The sequence below is a fragment of the Gordionus sp. m RMFG-2023 genome, chromosome 1 (genome assembly GCF_954871325.1).
Source record: "Gordionus sp. m RMFG-2023 chromosome 1, tfGorSpeb1-WG-v2, whole genome shotgun sequence".
NCBI classification, from domain to species: Eukaryota; Metazoa; Nematomorpha; class Gordioida; order Chordodea; family Parachordodidae; genus Gordionus; species Gordionus sp. m RMFG-2023.
Window position 1 is genome coordinate 81993525 of NC_088775.1, and position 20608 is coordinate 82014132.

General features: G+C 27.5%; 1 protein-coding gene across 1 annotated transcript; it reads right to left on the reverse strand.

Moving 5' to 3' along the window:
* On the reverse strand, positions 1 to 16914 carry LOC135931912 (chitinase domain-containing protein 1-like). Its single transcript, XM_065469229.1, is given in 12 exon segments — positions 1 to 194; positions 2523 to 2629; positions 10937 to 11108; positions 11277 to 11386; positions 12194 to 12295; positions 12970 to 13062; positions 14551 to 14719; positions 16331 to 16375; positions 16417 to 16531; positions 16534 to 16539; positions 16582 to 16734; positions 16775 to 16914. Coding segments are annotated over 12 exon segments (1191 nt in total). The 5' UTR covers positions 16889 to 16914; the 3' UTR covers positions 1 to 189.
* Between the last annotated feature and the right edge of the window lie 3694 nt (positions 16915 to 20608).

Sequence of the window (20608 nt, forward strand, 5' to 3'; positions counted from 1 at the left end):
TTGCAAATATAGTTTCCCAAATAGAATTTAAATAATGAATTAAACGAATATTGTATAATTTTTAAGCTAGTAAATTTTAAATTATCTCTCAACTTTGGCGCATTAAACAAATATTACAGTTCTATTTGCATCAACAATTCTTTTTCAACGGGCATCATTAAAAATGTCAATCATGTCCCACATTTGCCCTCAGCCTATTTTTTATAATTTTAAATTTATTAGATGTTCTTTCACAATTTCTAATTATGTTGGCAAAAAATATATTGTAAATATAGTATGTTAGTTGACTAACCGACGGATAACTAATAGTTAGTGTCGAAAAATTCGTTAAAAAAAAGTAACGTTTGTTTTTCCTTACTGATTAAACAAAATAGATTTTTTTTAAATATAAAAATATATCAAACGTTAAAATGGAATGTCTGATTATATTGGTTAATAGAAAACAAGGGAATCCATTGGAACTGCGAATAGAATTTCTTCAATTTTTATATTTTTTCGTTGTGAAACAGGTGTGGAGTGGTCAGTGAACCTAATGGGAAAATGTCGGGGCCTCTAAATTTTAAAAATATGGGGGCCTTTAGGAAAGAATTTTCTGGCCCTAGGAAGAAAAAAGATATTTTTTAAAAAAAATCGGTATAAAATTCAATTATGTTTTATACTAAATAATTTTAAATATTAATTTAATTTTTTGGTGGGATTATAAACATTATAAGTGCCATAAAAATATAAAAAGGAAATCAGATTTAATAGTGGAATAATAAAACTATTTCCCTATTTTCATTAGTTGTTAAAATGTGGATCCAATAGAAATTAAATAAGGAAGACATTTTATTTGTATATTGTCTTAAAATAAATAGTCGCAAGTAAATATTTAATTAATTTATATAAATATACATGAGAGCGACAATATGTTTTTTTTCTGTCAATGTTTCGTTTTTTCAACTTTGAATCATTTTTTGAGCCCGTTTTTTTTTAAGTTTAAAAATCTGATTTCACCTAAAATGTATTCCACCAGGTTTAGAATACCTACCCTCTGAATATAAGACAATTTAGCTATGAATTATTTAACTTAATATATTTTATATTTAATTTCAACTCATAAAGATATTCTAAACATGCTGGTGGAATACATTACCGATAAAATCAGATTTTTAAATTTAAAAAAAAAGCTCTCAAATAATGATTTAAAGTTGTAAAACACATTGCCGGGAAAAACCCATTGAGGCTAACATATACACGCAATATTTACAGTTTATATATATATAGAAAATAGAATATTATTATTATATGTATATAAATGGACCGAAATGAAAATAATAAATAACACAAACAAAACCAAACCCCGTAAAAATAATTATTTTAATATTGAATATAAATGTATTATATATATAAGATAGGATAAATGTTTAATATAAAAAATGAAGTTTCCTTTCATATTCATTTTAATTTTGCCATAAAAATAAAATATTTTTAATTTACAAAACATTTATTTTAAGTTAAAATAAAAATTATCTGGTCTTGCCTTGAATCAAATATTGGCTGGTTGGATTATTTTTACATGTGCACTAAGTATATTAAGAAAATTTATAACCCCCCCCCCCCCCTCTAACTAAGGTGAACCATATTTGTTAAACTCTTATAACATAACTCAAAAATGTTTAAGGATTTTCCTGTGTTAGAATAGGAAGTTTGGGAAAATTATTTATCCAATCATCTTTTTACTTAAAATATATTAGAGGTCTAAATTTTATCTGATAGAGATCATTAAATATAAAGAAAGAATATACAGTTATCCTTAATAGCTAACGGTATAAATTTTGGCCTTTATCAAGATATTTACGAACAAGGAACTTAAACATTTTAACTGCCTGGAAAATGGTTGAAGATTCTAAATTTTCTTTCAATATATATAAAAGCTACAAATATGGCTTCATCAATAAAAATTTGTCGATTTGGTCATATGCACTGAAACTGAAATACCGCAGCATAGAATTAGTCGTAAAAAGAAGATATGTTTTGAGAAATGTTCAAATGAAAAATGGCTCCCTTCAAATTAACAATTCTAAGTATTTCGTGACCAGTCGGGCAGGACTTTTATTTCTAAACTATCATGCGGACCATGCTGGTGTGGATAAAATATTACTCTCACTTCTCACTAAAATTTTAAAATGTTTATTTTACAAATGCTTATATAAATATTATTTTCCAAGAACAAATAAATTTAATGAAAAGAAAAAGTAGATGTAAAATACCAGATTACGAAAAACATTACAAAAATAGCTCGTGTAATATACTAACTGTCAAAAATTTATGTTTTTCATATTGATATATATTTCCAGGTAAAAACAAAAGGATATTTCATTATAAAAATTAATTTTTTTATTATTTTTATTTTATTAAAAATTTATTATATTAAAATTTTTTTTTTTATATATTGATAAATTGCCCATATAAATATATATATATATTTTGATAAATTAAAAAGAATTATAACAAATCGTAGAAAAAATCTAAGCCTTGACCAATTTCCCATATAGCTAAATTAACGTTTAATTCTTCGGCAAGCTTGATTCTTTGTGCGATAGAGTATAGGGACGGGTAAAACATAGCTCTAACATCGTTGTTTACACTATATAAAAAAAATCATACTGTGTAAAATTTTTCTTATTTATACTAGATAATTTTTTTTATTTGAATTTATATTATTTCCAAATCTAAGATTATGGGATAAATATTTTACAGCGCATTTAATAAAAATTCTTTTATTATTAACTTCAATTTTTAGAAGCTCTTTATTTTATACCATATATCTATAGGGGTGGGGGAGTTTTTTTGAGAGCTGTTAGGAATGAAGAGGCGTAAATGAAATTCCATTTAATATGTTTGCCTTTCGACCATGGATTGGCTGTAACTCTTTGGGGGTAAAATCGTCATCTACCGACAAAAATTTAGGCTTTGAGGGTGTATTGTGTAATTATGAGACTGAGTCTTAATAATAGAATGTCTTTAGAAACTACCTTCGCTATTGGAAGATTTACTTATGAGTTCCACCCCCTTGTTTCACTTTCTGCACCTATGGGGTAAAAAGAGGTCATACACAGTCGACAGTCGCTCCTAATTATTCATTTTATAAGAAGGTATCTCATCATAGAAACTACTTGGATTTAACAATTCGAATTGGAAACCATTTTATATTGAATTTCATCTGCGGCTTTTCTTTCCAGTAGCCATGAACTCAAAAAATAATAATCGCCCTAATTTTTCATATATAAAATATTGCTAAAAAAATCAATTAATAAATAAGTGAGAGAAAATACGATTTAGGGTAAAACAGATGTGCTTTCAAATTGGGTGTTACATCAATGTTAAATTGAATAAGTATTTCTTTAAAAAAATGATCTACAATTTGCAAGATATCATTTGAAATAAAACGCAAGAACGTCTTAGAAACATAAGGATATTTATTGTCGTGAGAAATCAGTAAATCTGGGTTATTAGTGCAATTTAAACTTAAATCATATATGAACGCACGTTTTTTAAAAGCTAAATCATTTATGAACGCGTGTTTTTTTTTAATTTTAAGGATCTGATTTTGCCGAGATTGTATATTCCATCATGTGTACGCATTATTTAAAAAATATCAATGAATCTATAAGTCCTTTAGAAAATGCCGAGCAGCAAATATTGGCCCTGTAATATTCTCCCAGATATTGAATTATTTCCTAACATTGTCATTAGGGGTGGAGAAATCATGAAATTTTTTTTACTCAATGTTAAGCTCATTAGTCAAAAATGTTGGATTATGCAAATTTTGTTAAAAGATAATTATGGAAAAAAATTAATTTAAATGATGGATTTTTATTTTATGTGTTTATTTCTTCGAAAAATTATATTTGTATATGCAAAATAAATTTTACATTTTTTTATAGTTTATGGAATAAAATTAATTTAAATGATGGATTTTTATTTTATGTGTTTATTTCTTCGAAAAATTATTATTTTAATATGCAAATACTTATGTTTAATGGCTATAAAAAAATATATAAATAGCTAAGAAAAATAATTATTTTTTAACGGATGATATTTTAAAAATTAATTTAATAAAAGAATTACGATATTTTGTTTCTTCGAAATTTGTGTGAAATTTAATAAAAAGGAAAGATTTAATACAGAAAAAGTAAGTCTACAATTTAATAAATTAGAATTATTAAAAAGAGTTACATTATATATTTTAGGTGTGCTCAAAAGTAAGTAGTTAGCCATCGTTATTATTAAAATTAATTCTTTATTTTAATTATATAGATTTAATACACCTTTGATTCTTAATTAGCTCTCCCAATACTGTGTTAACACCCTGAGTTAAGTTCGGACTTGTAACAATTTGGACCGAAGTAAATCAGGGCCTATTAGATATTCACTTAGGAATTCAAAGGTAAAAACAAATTTATTTTATGTTATTTAAATTATTATTACTTTTATTTATTATAGTAGTAATTTTATATTTATACAATTTTTTTAAATTATTTAAAATTATTTTAATCAAGTGGTTATTGAGTACACTGTAATGTATATTACGCAAATAAATTTATTAAGTTTAATACTTAAAAATATAAGTATAATTATATTTTTGGTGCTAATTTTAAGTTTCACGTTAGGTTTAATTATAGGAAGAAATACGACTTACGTTAAGATAGAGATTAAAGAGTTAGAAAATATTAAGAATATATTAAGAGAGGAAGATAAGAAAAGAAATATAAACAACTTCATACGAACGGATAATTACAGACAGATAAGTTGCTATAGCTGTGGTCAGCCAGGCCATATGTCGCGTGATTGTGATTTAACAAAAGATTTGAAATGCGCGAGATGTGGCAGGAATGGCCATTTAGCTATAAGATGTAGGTTAAACAATATAATTGATGTAATATTTGTGGCCAGGATGGACACACTCAAGAAAAATGTAACAAATGACTAAGAAAGAAATATTTTGATAATGAATTTAATAATTTTTTTAATGTTGATAATTTAGTAGAAAATAAGAATAAATATTTTAATTGTAATAATAAAGTTGGTAATAATAGTTTTTCTAATTTTAGTTCAGGTAAAATTAAGCATTTTAATTTTAATGATAGATTAGATCATTATAATAATTTTGTAAATGTTAATAATTGTAGTAAAAATAAGTATTTTAATTTTAATAATGATAAATTGGATAATGTTGATAATGCTAGTGCAAGTAAGAATAATTATTGTAATAAGAACGATAAATTTTGCGATGATAAAAAGTGATTTAACGTGGATAATTATAATTCAAGCGATATTAATAGAAGTGATATAAAAATAAAAAGTAGAGATTTTGAAATATATAGAATTAAAAAGGCAACTAGTGTAGACGTACTAAAGATGGAATTAGAGAATTTTTTAATGAAAAATAGATGCCCTAGAGTAAAGATAAACATGGAGGAAGCAGAAATTTGTTTTTTATTAGATACAGGAGCAGAAATTAGTTTGATAAGTATAAAGGATTTTATGAGATTTTGGCCAGAGAAAGAATTTGTTACAAAAAATAAGAGCCAAACAATTGGATGGTAGCATGGTGAAAATTTTAGGGTATTATAGGGTAAGGTTACCAAGAGTTAATAAAAGTATAAATTTGTGGATAACTACGTTGAAGATTGAACCGATTTTAGGATGGTATGATATAAGAACGTTAGGTCCAGTTTATAATTGGTGGAAATTTTTCGATACTATCCCTGTAAGTAATGATGAAAATAGTGAAATGATAGATTTCGATAGAGTTAAGTTACCTATTATAGAGGGTAAACAAGAATTAGTTCGCGAGAAACTTAGAAATCGAACAACAGAATTTATTGAGAATAGTGAAATAATAAGGAGTGATTTCGATAGATTTAAGTTACCTATTATAGAGGATAAACAAGAATTTGTTCTCGATAAACCTAGAAATCGAACACCAGAATTTTTGATTAAATATAGAAGCAACTTAGAAGAAAATAAGAAAACAAGAGATATAAAGACAATAGAGGTAAATTCAGTCGAAATTAAACAAGAAAGTAATAATATGGTAGATCAGAAGGTTGTTGAAGATATTTTGGACAAAGAGATAAAGATTATTTTGAATAGGTATAAGGAAGTCTTTAGAATTAGGTACTCTGAAAAATTTTGAAGTAGATATACGATTAGAAGAAAATTATAAACCTAAGTTTTGCGGAATAAGAAGATTACCGTTTTCGTGGATAGAAGAGACAGATAAAGAATTAGATAAATGGTTAAAAAACGGAATAATAAAACCAATAGTGCATAGTGAATGGGCAACACCTTTAGTGCCCATAAGAAAACCAGATAACAGTTTAAGATTGTGTATAGACTATAGAGTAACAGTGAATAAGTTCGTAATAAATGAAAAGTATCCACTACCTAGAATAGAACAACTGCTAGCGAATTTAAGAGGAGACACCCTGTTTTCAAAGATTGATTTTTCGAATGCTTATTTGCAAATTAAGGTGAGTGAAAAGACAAGTAAGATACTAACGATTACAACTCATAGAGGTTTGTTTGCATTCTGCCGACTACTTTTTGGTTTGAAAATATCAGCGCCAATATTTCAAAGAACGATGACGGCGTTATTTCAAGGAATAAAAGGAATAATGTATTATTTAGATGATGTTTTGATATCTGGTAGAACAGAAGAAGAACACAATTCGAGATTAGTTAAAGTGTTAGATATTATATTAGAAAATGGTTTAAAAGCTAATTTGAAGAAGAGCGTTTTTGGAGTAAAAGAAATAAAGTATTTAGGACATGTTATAAAGGGAAATGAGATTACGCCAATTGTAAAGAATATAGATAAGATCATGAATATGAGAGCCCCGAATAATAAAGCGGAGGTACAAGCGTTTTTAGGAGCAACAAATTATTATCATCGGTTTGTTCAAAATTTTGCAGAAATTGCTACACCGTTGTATGATTTATTAAAGAAAAATAAAAAGTTTGAATGGGGAGAAGCACAGGAGAAAAGTTTCGAAAAGTTGAAAATAAAGATGGTAGAGAAACCTATTTTAAGTTGTTTTAATGAGAAATTAAATATTATTTTAGTAGTCGATGATTCTAATGAAGGTATAGGAGGAGTTTTGTTGCAGATGATAGATAATGTGGAGAAACCTGTTTTATTTTTATCGAGACGATTTAGTAACACTGAGAAAAATTACTCAACGATAGAAAGAGAGGCTCTAGCAGTGAAATTCGGGCTTACGAAGTGTAAGGAATATCTGATAGGAAAAAGGTTTTTATTGTATACGGACCATAAGCCGTTGGTAGAATTATTTAAGAAAGAGAATAAGGAACTTATGATTTCACCCAGGCTGCAAAAATGGCTAATTTTAGTTGGTAATTTCGATTTTGAAATAAAATTCAGAGAAGGTAAACAAAATTGCTTACCGGACATTTTATCAAGATTGTTTAATAAAGATATTGAAGTATAGAGCCAGTAATCAATAGTTTAGATTATATAGAAGAAGAAGAAAATGTAAAGGGTAATATTATAAGAGAGGTGAGAATAGATACAAGAGAAAAACCTATAACATTTGAAATAGTAGATAAGATATCCCAACAAGATGAAGAATTAATAAGAATTAAAGCTTGTTTAAAAGGAGATATAGAATGGAAAAATGAAGATAAAGCGTTTAAAAAAGTTAAGAGTGAATTAAATATAGAAGACAATTGTTTATTGAGAGGATATAGATTAGTGATACAGAATAAATTAAGAAAGGAAACCTTAAATGTAATACATTCAGGTCATCAAGGCATAAAAAGAATGAAAAATAAAGCAAGAGAATATATGTGGTGGCCTAAGATGAATAAGGAAATAGAAGAGTTAGCGAGGAGCTTTGAAACCTGTAACATGTGGGCTAATGTTCCAGCAAAGAATAAGGAAGATAAATGGCCAAAAACAGATATTCCATGCGAAAGAATACATGTAGATTTTTTAGAATATGAGAAGAAAAGATTTTTTATCATGGTAGATGCAGGTTCAAAATGGATAGATTCAGCAAGTTTCGGGTTTATCAACAAGAGTAGCTTTAGATAAGATAAAGGATTTTGTAGGCAAATATGGTTTAATGAAGACGATAGTATCAGATGGAGGTCCAGATTTTAAAGGTAGAGCATTTGATAAATTTTGTGATAGGTGGAATATTAGACATTTATTATCACCACCTTATTACCCAAGAAGCAATGGACAAGCGGAGCGAATGGTAGCGTTATTAAGAGTTGGTTGAAAAAGGAAAAATATGGAGAAAGTCAATGGTTATCATTATTAGCATACAACAGTACGGAAACTGCAAAAGGAAAGTCACCAGCTGAAATATTTTTAGGAAGAAAGACGAGATCAGAATTAGATTTTTTAAAGGAAAAAGTGATAAGGAGAGAACAAGTAGAGAGTGAAAGATTGCCAGTAGGAAGTTTGGTGTGGGTATTGTTGTTTGATGGGCCTATTAAATGGGGGAAGGGTGTAATAAGCAAAAATATAGGAAAGAAAAAAGTAGAAGTAAAGATTGAAGGACAAGAAGGAACCTTTACAAGGCACCTGAAGCAAGTAAGGTGTAGAAGCTTAGGGCCTTAGAGAGAAATGAGAAATATACGAAGAATTAGAAAGGAATAAATTGATGTTAGACATAGTAGGAGAATCATAATTTAGAAATGAATAAATTGATGATAGACATAGTAGGAGAATCATAATTTAGATAGGAATAACTTGATGATAGACATAGTAAGAGAATCATACGTTGTAGGAAATAAAAGGGATGTTAGACTTAATTATGAGATTTATATTTTATAAAGAGTTAGAGAAGAAATTGTAACCTAGTATAGAGAAATAAGAGTCGAAGAATATATATATATGTGTATAAAGTATTTTATTTAGATGGCCTCCTATGGTAGAGTGGGTAACAAGATAATGAGGATAGAGATAAGAGACGTCGACGGTTCAGAAGAATCAAACAGATGGGTAGAAGGGAACGAGGCGAAACAAAGATACGGAGATTGGCTACAAGAAGCGCCGACGAGAGGGGGTCGCAGAATAGCACCGTATAGCACAAGAAGGAGAGTGGAATGCTGGGCGTGCGGGGGTGAACACAAATTACGGTTTTGCCCAAGTATGGAGTTGACCACGAATAGTAATTCGAGTGCACCAGGGAGGAACATGGTAGCATCGGCAAACACGATGGAGTTAAGGGAGAATTAAAGGGGGGAGATGTTGGATTATGCAAATTTAGTTAAAAGATAATTATGGAACAAAATTAATTTAAATGATGGATTTTTATTTTATGTGTTTATTTCTTCGAAAAATTATTATTTTAATATGCAAATACTTACAATGTTTAATGGCTATAAAAAAATATATAAATAGCTAAGAAAAATAATTATTTTTTAACGGATGATATTTTAAAAATTAATTTAATAAAAGAATTACAATATTTTGTTTCTTCGAAATTTGTGTGAAATTTAATAAAAAGGAAAGATTTAATACAGAAAAAGTAAGTCTACAATTTAATAAATTAGAATTATTTAAAAGAGTTACATTATATATTTTAGGTGTGCTCAAAAGTAAGTAGTTAGCCATCGTTATTATTAAAATCAAATTGTTACAAGTCCGAACTTAACTCAGGGTGTTAACACAGTATTGGGAGAGCTAATTAAGAATCAAAGGTGTATTAAATCTATATAATTAAAATAAAGGATTAATTACTTTTGAGCACACCTAAAATATATAATGTAACTCTTTTAAATAATTCTAATTTATTAAATTGTAGACTTACTTTTTCTGTATTAAATCTTTCCTTTTTATTAAATTTCACACAAATTTCGAAGAAACAAAATATCGTCTGTAATTCTTTTATTAAATTAATTTTTAAAATATCATCCGTTAAAAAATAATTATTTTTCTTAGCTATTTATATATTTTTTTATAGCCATTAAACATTGTAAGTATTTGCATATTAAAATAATAATTTTTCGAAGAAATAAACACATAAAATAAAAATCCATCATTTAAATTAATTTTGTTCCATAATTATCTTTTAACTAAATTTGCATAATCCAACATCTCCCCCCTTTAATTCTCCCTTAACTCCATCGTGTTTGCCGATGCTACCATGTTCCTCCCTGGTGCACTCGAATTACTATTCGTGGTCAACTCCATACTTGGGCAAAACCGTAATTTGTGTTCACCCCCGCACGCCCAGCATTCCACTCTCCTTCTTGTGCTATACGGTGCTATTCTGCGACCCCCTCTCGTCGGCGCTTCTTGTAGCCAATCTCCGTATCTTTGTTTCGCCTCGTTCCCTTCTACCCATCTGTTTGATTCTTCTGAACCGTCGACGTCTCTTATCTCTATCCTCATTATCTTGTTACCCACTCTACCATAGGAGGCCATCTAAATAAAATACTTTATACACATATATATATATTCTTCGACTCTTATTTCTCTATACTAGGTTACAATTTCTTCTCTAACTCTTTATAAAATATAAATCTCATAATTAAGTCTAACATCCCTTTTATTTCCTACAACGTATGATTCTCTTACTATGTCTATCATCAAGTTATTCCTATCTAAATTATGATTCTCCTACTATGTCTATCATCAATTTATTCCTTTCTAAATTATGATTCTCCTACTATGTCTAACATCAATTTATTCCTTTCTAATTCTTCGTATATTTCTCATTTATCTCTAAGGCCCTAAGCTTCTACACCTTACTTGCTTCAGGTGCCTTGTAAAGGTTCCTTCTTGTCCTTCAATCTTTACTTCTACTTTTTTCTTTCCTATATTTTTGCTATTACAAAAAAGTAAATTTTTTAAACTGTTTGAGATATTATTTCATAATTTTATATTATTTCAGACGGGAAATATAATCACTTAGAATATCGGCAAATGTGTTCCTGCCAATCTTCAGCCCAATGACATTTCGGATCGTAGGCTTTCGAGACTTCGATGTAATTGTGAGCTATAACTGGTTTTATTATCTCGATATCCTTATTATGTTTAGAAGGATCATTTTTAGATATTTCACTGATGCTAAAATCGTAACCTAAAGAAAAAAGAATTGTAAATATAATCTATTACATATTAGGGATAATAAAGTAGGATATACCATTATACAATTTTTAATTAAATATAAGGTACAAATCCTTCTGATATTAGATTTATTGAAATTTAAGAAAAATCGGACAAATATTTAACAAAATAGGTAAGATACCGTAAAAATTAGTTCCGATAAATAATTTTCTTCGCGTTACGACATCTTCATCATCTACCAGGAATTCCACGCATTTTTTTATCCAGCTGTATGGACTGTTTGGTCCAACGCTACAAAAAAATAAATTATATATATTAAAGTGATTAGGTGTGAGGTTTTCCTTTTAACTTTCTTCTTTCTTTTTTTCTCTATTTCTTAGAAGTAAAAAATATATTAATCAATTAAAACCATAAAATTTAGGATAAAAATACATTAATTAACAAACGTGTTTCATAACATGTAGTATAACCATTATTGAAGATATTCAAAGCTATTATCTTTAAAAGCAGTAATATTATTACTGGAAATATATCGGAGTAAGAGACAGATATGGTGAGTAAATAAATACTGTTTTAAAAAATTTTTGTCAAAAAATGAAAAGACAGGATAACACATACGATTTAAAAGAGATAGGGGAGATGAATTTATTAATTCGAGGTTCATCTTGCAATAAATCAATCCAGCCGGCGGCTCATAGGAGCTATTCCAAATAAACTCACCCCTCCCACTCGCAATTTTTTTTAAAAGATGAATGAATAGTTACTACTATTATCTAAATTTCTCATAATGACATGATAAATAAATATTAAATATAATTTATGGTATTATACTAGCACTTTTAGTTTTTAAATAAAGTGATTGACTAATATATAGAACAGTAAAAATTCTAGCGTTTTTAAGTTACTTTTTTAAAAAATTATATTGAAAGTAACTAGTTACAGTTAATATTTTTTTAAAGTTAGCAAAGTTTGGACCTAGGCGAAAATGAGTATTGATTCCAATCCAATTATACTTCAAAAAAAATAGGTATGCTTCCGGTTTCTAATTTTGAAAAGCGGGTTGTGGATTCTAAATTTAATTTTTTTTAAAAAAACAACCTTCTAACATTTGTGGCGTAATCGTAGGTCATAACACTAAATCTATCGATAAAAGATTTGAGATGATCCATGTCGTCTCGTTGAAATAGACCAGGTGTTTTCCTTTTATTTTATGATATATTTATTGTAGTGTGGTAAATGTAGTGCTATTACCAGTTAGAGCGAAATTCGCGGGTAGGTATACAAAATATACTATAAATATAATATTTTTGCATTCTTTTTTGTAAACTTCGCCGCGAATTCGGGCTATTTAAAAATAAGATTTTAGTCAAAATAATATATTGCAAGCCTCGAGATTTCGTTAATAGATATTCAAAGCTTTGTGAGATCTATGAGCAAAATCTCGAGGATAGCGTAAAATTTTTTGAGTAAAATAACGGGTTAGCCGTGTTTAAAAATCGAGCCTTTTAAAAACACTAATTAAATGATAAAAAACCAATTAAAAAAAACATCTGAGGATTCAAATATTTATTTTAAATAATTATATTCGTTGGAATGGGGAGGGGGGGGGGTGTAGGGGTGTACAAATAAACGCGCATATAATATTTTCTAATCGCGCAAAACGTATTTTTGTGCCTGTCTAATTGTACGTTTTTACGCGATGTAACAACTGATCGATCGTATTTAAAAAAATTACAAATTTGATAAGCTGTTTTAATAGTTGCATCGCGCTAAACATATAACTAAAAATGAGGGGGCGCTACTGGCTATATAATAATTAATTTTAAAGATATTTTAAATGCCATAAAATATATGTGATACAAAAAAAAATTTACTCGTCGTAAAAGGGTGGAGGTATCACAAGAACAATCTCTTTCTTCATTAAATGCAACGAGGTGGACAAATGATGAATAAAATGGATCATGTCACTTTTTTGTTTAAAAATTTAAAAAGATAAAATATTTTTATATCAATTTATCTATGCATGTTTTATTTATTTATTACAAAAATAAATATGATATATAATTAATGGTAAATATTTTATATTTTTTTATAACTTATCGTATTTTTTATCAAATTCATTTTATAATTGGGATATTAAATTAAGCAAAAAATGAAAGGAAAAAATAATATATTAAACCCTATCTAATAATTGGTGTTTTGGTAAGCTAGGATCAAATTTTAGCTTTTCCTAAAAGTAAATTTAACATTAGATCCAGCTCCCCCCCCCCACCAATAATTTAACCAGATTGTCAAATCAAACCGTACGGCAAACCCGAAATGAACCGTAACCATAATCAAATCGTTATAAAAAACTTTAAATGGAGAGATGGAGAGGTTCGAACCCAATATAAATCTTACGTACCTGTTTAACAAGGTCATAAATGTTTTTTTTTAAAAACAAAAAGAAATAAATAATACAAATTTAATTATGCTTATCTGTTATTTATTACTAATGTTTTTTTTTATAATGATTAAATAAAAGATATTCAACATTTTTGTTTAATTTTTAATGTTTGTTAGATTTATAGTGGGCTATTTAGAAAACATATAAATTATAATTAATTTTAAAAAATCCTAAACTCATAAAAAAAAAACCGTAATGAACCGATATGAAATTATAAACGACATAAATTTATTCAAGATAACCGGAATGTATATAAACCGTTTTAAAATTATAAATTAAGAACAGGGTTGGAACTAAACAGGAATACTTTCTTACCCCGATTTTTTCCCCCATTTTTAATTCTGATCCTAATTTTCTATATTTTACTGGCCCAAATTTGGAAATTTGGTAAATTTTTAAATAACTTTTGGCTATGTTTATATCATAAATAAATGGTAAATATATGGGAAGGGAATGAAATAATCCATCATGTGATTTTTCAGCTGGCTGATTTGATATAATTTAATTTTAAATTTTTTTGCCAAACTCGGCTTGGTCCTGCCTGGAATAAGCTCAGACTCGGGGCAGATGCGTCACCTACGTTTTCACGCAGGGGGCTTAAAAACTACATTTTTACAAAATTATGGTTCACATAAAAATGATAGGACCTGAAGCATTTCTTAATTATGCTGCTGCTATAATAAATAAATCAATAAAATTTTCAATATGCAAATTTATCAAAATTATTTTCAACCTCTTATAAAATCTTTTTTGACACATTTTAATTCTGTATGATTTTATGTTTAAGAACAGATGGACATTGACTAAAAGGAATCGTGAATGATGTGTTAAGTGTATACAAAATATAAGGTTAAAAATTATATTAATTGAATAGTAAAGAAACTTAAATATTAAAAGGCCGGTCCAGACCACAAAAAGATCGGTCTGGTTAGGGTCTGAGACCGAGAGAACCCTAAATACTTTTAGCAAATATTGCTGATATATAATATCATTATATTTAATTTCTTACTCTTTCATCGAAACTGTTTCAGCATTCCAAATTTCAAGTACCACACCATCAAATTCATATAAATCTAGAGTATCTATTAAAATATCAATGCAATTCTGCATGTCTTTCTCATTCGTAAATAAGGCTTTTAACAGATGTTTGTCCCAACCATCAAATAGAAATCTTGGAACTAAAAAGTGGGAAGATTAAAGAGAGACAGAGTATTAATCATGAAAATTTATGTGAAGGATAAATATGTTTTAAAACACCTTTAATCTATTCAAAGGTTTATTATTTAGGGCTACTTTTTGAAATGATATGATTATCATTTAAACACTATGTTTTTATTTAAACACTATGATTTTTAATTTTTTAAGATTTATTTCTATGTTTCATTTTTTTTGTTATGCTCCATTTTCTATGTAATAAATTCAAATTGCCATGATAATTAATATATGCTAAGTTTTATTTATACAACATTTTTAAATGAAGATATCAATAAGTTTACAGTCTCAGAGCCAAGACATATTTAACAAGGCCTCATAATTGTTTATTGACATAGATATAAAAAAATTTACCCAGAATTTAAAATTTATGTTAGAAATCAATAATATGCTTTCCTAAAAACAATAAATGGTTTGTGGAATACAAGTACCAATATTGCTTAGAGTCAACAAATAAGATTTTTAAAGATAATAACACACTACAAGAGATTAAGTTGTTGCTGTGGATAATGTAAAAAAAAACAATCCCTTAAACTTGAAAACAAAAAGAATTCAAATGGAAAATAACAAGTTTAGAATTGTGGATTTCATCTTATCAATGAGTTTGACAAAACAACATTACCTTTTAAAATAGATAATGTTGAATATTATATCCTAATAGCTGATAAAAAACATGAGAATTACAGAGCTGAAATTGATTATATTAAAAGATTAATTGGGGTATTTTTTAAAGATTTTATATATGAAACTTTTAGTTTTTGCATTGTTAATATATCAAAAGATGGAATGCTTGGGAGTTAAATTCCTATGCCAGACAAGATTGTACTTAAAATAAATATGTCATAACTATGTTTTTCATTTCTAAAAAAGGATCATAAATTATTTATTTTATAACAAGCAAGAATTTTTAGACCATAATTTTTTTTAAACATAGCTTTTTCAATTAATATATAGCATTTTTTAAATTTAAGCCTGGCCATTTAAGAATTTTTGCATAATTTGCCTGACCTATTAATTTTTGCCTGGCCAATCATAATTTTTTTTTAAATTTGCCCAGCTTGTTAAATATTTATAAAAAGCCAAGCCTGGCCCAGGTGGTTAAAAATTTTTTGTAGGAATTTGTATATTTTAATGTCTTTATCTAATTTTTCTCCAATGTCAATTTCTTATATTTTTCTTCTTTGGCTATCTATTTATAAATTTAATATTTTAGTTAGACAGCTTTTAAATTACAAAGAAATAAGTATATTGTAATTTATTTTCAAATAGTATCAATCAGAATATAGCTTAAAAAAATCAAATTATTTTAATCAAAATTCCTATGTTTGAGCTGGCCTATTAAAAATTTACAAAAAATCAGATATTTGTGAGGCCCTGCCAAACTTTACATACCTCTAATATAGCATTTTGCATATATCAATTCAAACCAATAGCAAATGATTAATTTATTTGAAAAAAACATAGTAAAACAATTATTTAACATAGCATCTAAATGATACACAATTATAAATGCTTGAATAATTTAATAAAAGTAAATATATGACATGTGCAATTTATAAAGTACTTATAAGTTTTACCTATTTTAATTTTATCATTTAATTTTCGCATATCTTTTAACCAATCTAAATTTAAATATAAATGTGGTAAAAAACTATTTTATAACTAATTTTTGTGTTATTGCCATCTTGAATTTTACATTTTGGTAAAATTTGATACCATACAGGGGATAAATAAGAAAATTTTTTTGGAAAAGTTTTTGCAACATCAAATCCATGAGTGTGTTCCACTAAGAAATAAAATAAATTACATTTAAAAAATTATATTTAACTGGTGTGATATATGCCAATACATCATTAGGAAAATGTTTTGCTAAACACTTATCACTTTTACAATATACATTATAATTTTTTATAATTTTAGGAATGTCTAAATTATCATCAACCAATTTTCTTTCATACACTGATTTTTTCGATGATTTAATCTGATATTAACATAATTTTATTTTATAAATAAATAGTTACCACATTTGTGTCACTTGGTTTTGGTGTCTTTTTGTCGCTTTTAGAGAGTGTGGAATGATTAAAACTAACGAGAGAAAAGAAAAAAAGAATAAAATTTAAAAAATGTTTTCCCATATGTTTTTAAACGTGAGCACCTTGCGATACACAGAATTTAAAATATTGAATCATGTTAAATACCAAATTTTCAAAAATGACAATTTAATATCAAATTAGGCAAATTAAACCTCTAGTATTATATTTGATTATTAACTTAATTCACAATTATGTTTCTGTATTAGATCAATATTTCTTAGATTAGTATCATGAATGGAATTAAAGATAAAATTATTCTAGTACAGAAAAATTGATCTCATTAACATATTTAAAAATTTATCAAGAGTTTAAACGTGTTAGATTGGATCCCACTAAGATACGTTATTAGAGCGCTAAACCCTTAATGTTGACAAGCAACAGAGCTATACTTGGTTTTCCTCAAATCCATTTAATTGAATATTTAATGTAATGATTAGCTACCTAACATGCAGATTGACAGATAATAGTCATTAATTTGGATCTTATGTTTTTAAGAGATGTGGAAAAGTTCGAGAATTATTGCTGGGGATTATGGAATGGTATCCTTATATTTGTTTATGATTAACTATATGATGTTGTTATCAGATTACGTATGATTAATAATATTTTCATAAATTGTTAATTTGATTTTAAAAGATTACATGATTCGCTACATATTGATGACTTTACGGGAAAAACCTGATCAAATGAAATTGAGAAATAGAAATGTATTGGATATTTAATTAAATAAAGTTTGACATAAGAGGGAATGGGTGGTGGCTAACAGGAATTCATGGATGTGCAAGCAATGAGGAATTATTAAAGAACCGTTCAATGGTTGACACCTTGTGGACTGTCCACGTGGGTACGATTGATGAAAATGGTGGGTGTAGAATTGTTTATGGTGACCGCAATGCCGTCCAAGCAATAACAGGATCCTCGCGAACCGTTCAAAGCTTAGCACCATTGGAATCATCTAAGGTTTGTGACTGCACGAGAATGTTTTAGATTGGATAAAGGAGTTGGAGGGGATATAGTGATTAGCTACCTAACACGAGGATTGAAGATATAATCAATAATCCGGGTAATATGATTTTTGGAGATGGAGGAAAGTTCAGGAATGATTGATGTGGATTCTGGAATGGGATAAGGATGTTTATTTGGATATTGAGAATATAATTGTATGATATTGTTGTCAGATTTTATGTGAATAATATTATTTATATAAATGGTTTATTTAATTGCAATAAGGATTACATGAATCACTACATTTAATCGAGGGGAAAAAAATGAGGAGCCCTTCACACGTTTGTAGGCAATTCGACGTATTTGTACGCGTAACAATCTTAGGACTATTGTAGGCTGATTAAAAATGAATTGGACGAAGAAGTACAGCTGACCATAAATTGTATATATTTATATTAAATTACTTTAAAAGGCAAATGGCCAATTTTGTTAAATGAGTAGATTATATTGTTTATAAATACTGAGCAAAAAACTTTATTGCCCATTGATGTTATTAGTAAGAATAAATCGAATGTAATGAAAGTAGAATGTATCTAGTATACATATATTTATATAAATTAATCTTGTCGAATCTTCCAAAGTTTGCACCGGATGCACCTAAAAACTAGATAGATGGTTTTGGTAATATTATTATTTTGAATATTTTCATGACATTTTTTTATTTTTAATATGCCTAAATTAATTAAGAGCTAGATTTCCCATTTGTGTTAAATATTATTTTGATTAGCGAATACATTTATATTATCTATATTATAATTTTCCGATGTCCTCACTATGTCATCGTGACGCCATGTCATCGCTACGTCATGTCATCGGTACGTATTTATTTTTATTTTTTTTATTTGTTGATTTTTTTTATTTTATTCATTTTATTTTATTCATCAGATGAATGGAATTGATGGTGTACACGTACCTAACATGGATGATTTTATTCCCTCAAATTTGTAAATATGAATGAAACTTTTTATTTCACTTAATCCTTTCTTTATTTTTTAGATTACCTTATCAATTTTCATCTCATATTATCAATTACACATTAATGAAACCTTTTTATACTCATGTTTTTTTTTCATAACCAATAATTAAGAAGGTAACCAAGTATATTCAAATATTTAAATATTCTTATCCTAACCTATTTATACTTAATAACATTACATTCATCATATTATTTTTTAACTTTTAGAATATCATAATAGGCTTGATAAGTCCCCCAAAATATTTTTTTGATGATAGCTCTCCAACTACTAGAAATATGTATCTAATATTGACCCATATACCAGTTTTACATTATTTTAATGTTTGTTTAATTTCAACAATAGTTTATTTATATTTTTGCCTGATTTCTTTATTTGTCTAGGCTAACCCTAATCCCTCACATTAATACAAAACATGATGAATCTATTATTAAAGATAAGCATAGAAAATAATGACGATTAAACAAACGCCTTACCCGTTCTAGAGTTACTGGTAGACAAAACAATAAAGAACTAAGCTTGAAATGAACTCATCTGGAGGTTTATTTTATTTTTTTATTTTATGTTTTATATCTATGTTTATTTTTTTTTCACCCAGTTCTCCAAATGATATTTCTATCACCACTACCACAATCCCTATGCCACCTCCGCCTATTTTTTAAATATAAACATTTAATTTTGTACTATCATTCACTTCACTAGGAGTTAATATAAATATTACTTTATTCGATTCTCTGAGAAACTTTCATGAATATTTAGAGGAATGTTCAAACTTGAATGTACAGTACGGTTAATTTCATCAACTTTATTAATGGAAAAATATGCAGTAGTTCTGTCGTGGCCTTTATAACAATACTTACGACCATTATATGGTTTAGTTAACATTGTCGTTCATTCTATTTTAGAGGGGGGAGCGGGAGGGGTAGGAACAGTTTGCATCCTATTTTTTTTTTTTAGGGGGTAGGGGGTAAGCTGCTTTAATGGGGTTAGGATCAATTTTTTTGGGGGTTATCTATTAAATTTTGAGATGAAATAGGACAAAATTTATTGTTGTAAAAATTAATACTTTTATTATAGAATTATTATAATACATCGATCAAATCTATATATTGCAAACAATCATACACATTGTTTTCCAAATAAAACTTTCTGCTATCCTTTTAAATTACATTTAAAAGGTTTAGATATATGAGCAAGCTCATAATCCCATAATAATAAATTCATTGTAAATAATGGTGGTTTTGATTGAATTTATTATCTAAAAAATAAATTCTTTATAAACACAAAATTAGTTAGTAGAGATAGATTAATTTAAGTTATCTTTATAAATTCTCTAAAAGGAGTATCAATATAATTATAAAGGTCATAATAAAAATAAAAAGACACCGCCGCCGAAGGGGGCGGAGATTTTTTAGGGGGGTAGGCAAAAGTTTTTGAAGGGAGTTTGCATCCAATGGAAATCCTGTCATGCAGACGCTGGAGGGGGATACCAATGCTGACATAGACAGAAACATCGTTTTGCGTTCATAGGCATATCAGGACGTATTGTGTTTTGTACACTGCTTTGGTAATCCGTCATTACTTTCATCTACAACCCTAAATGATATAAAATTATACATTAATTATTTCCTCTCCAGACGACCCGCCAGATTTATTTTGTCACTTTTTCCATCAAAAATTAAAATGTCGACAAGGATTTGCTCTTAATTTTATCAAATACATAATAAATATTCCTCATTATTTTTTAAAAAAATTATCCTAAATTTATATGTCAATAAATAAA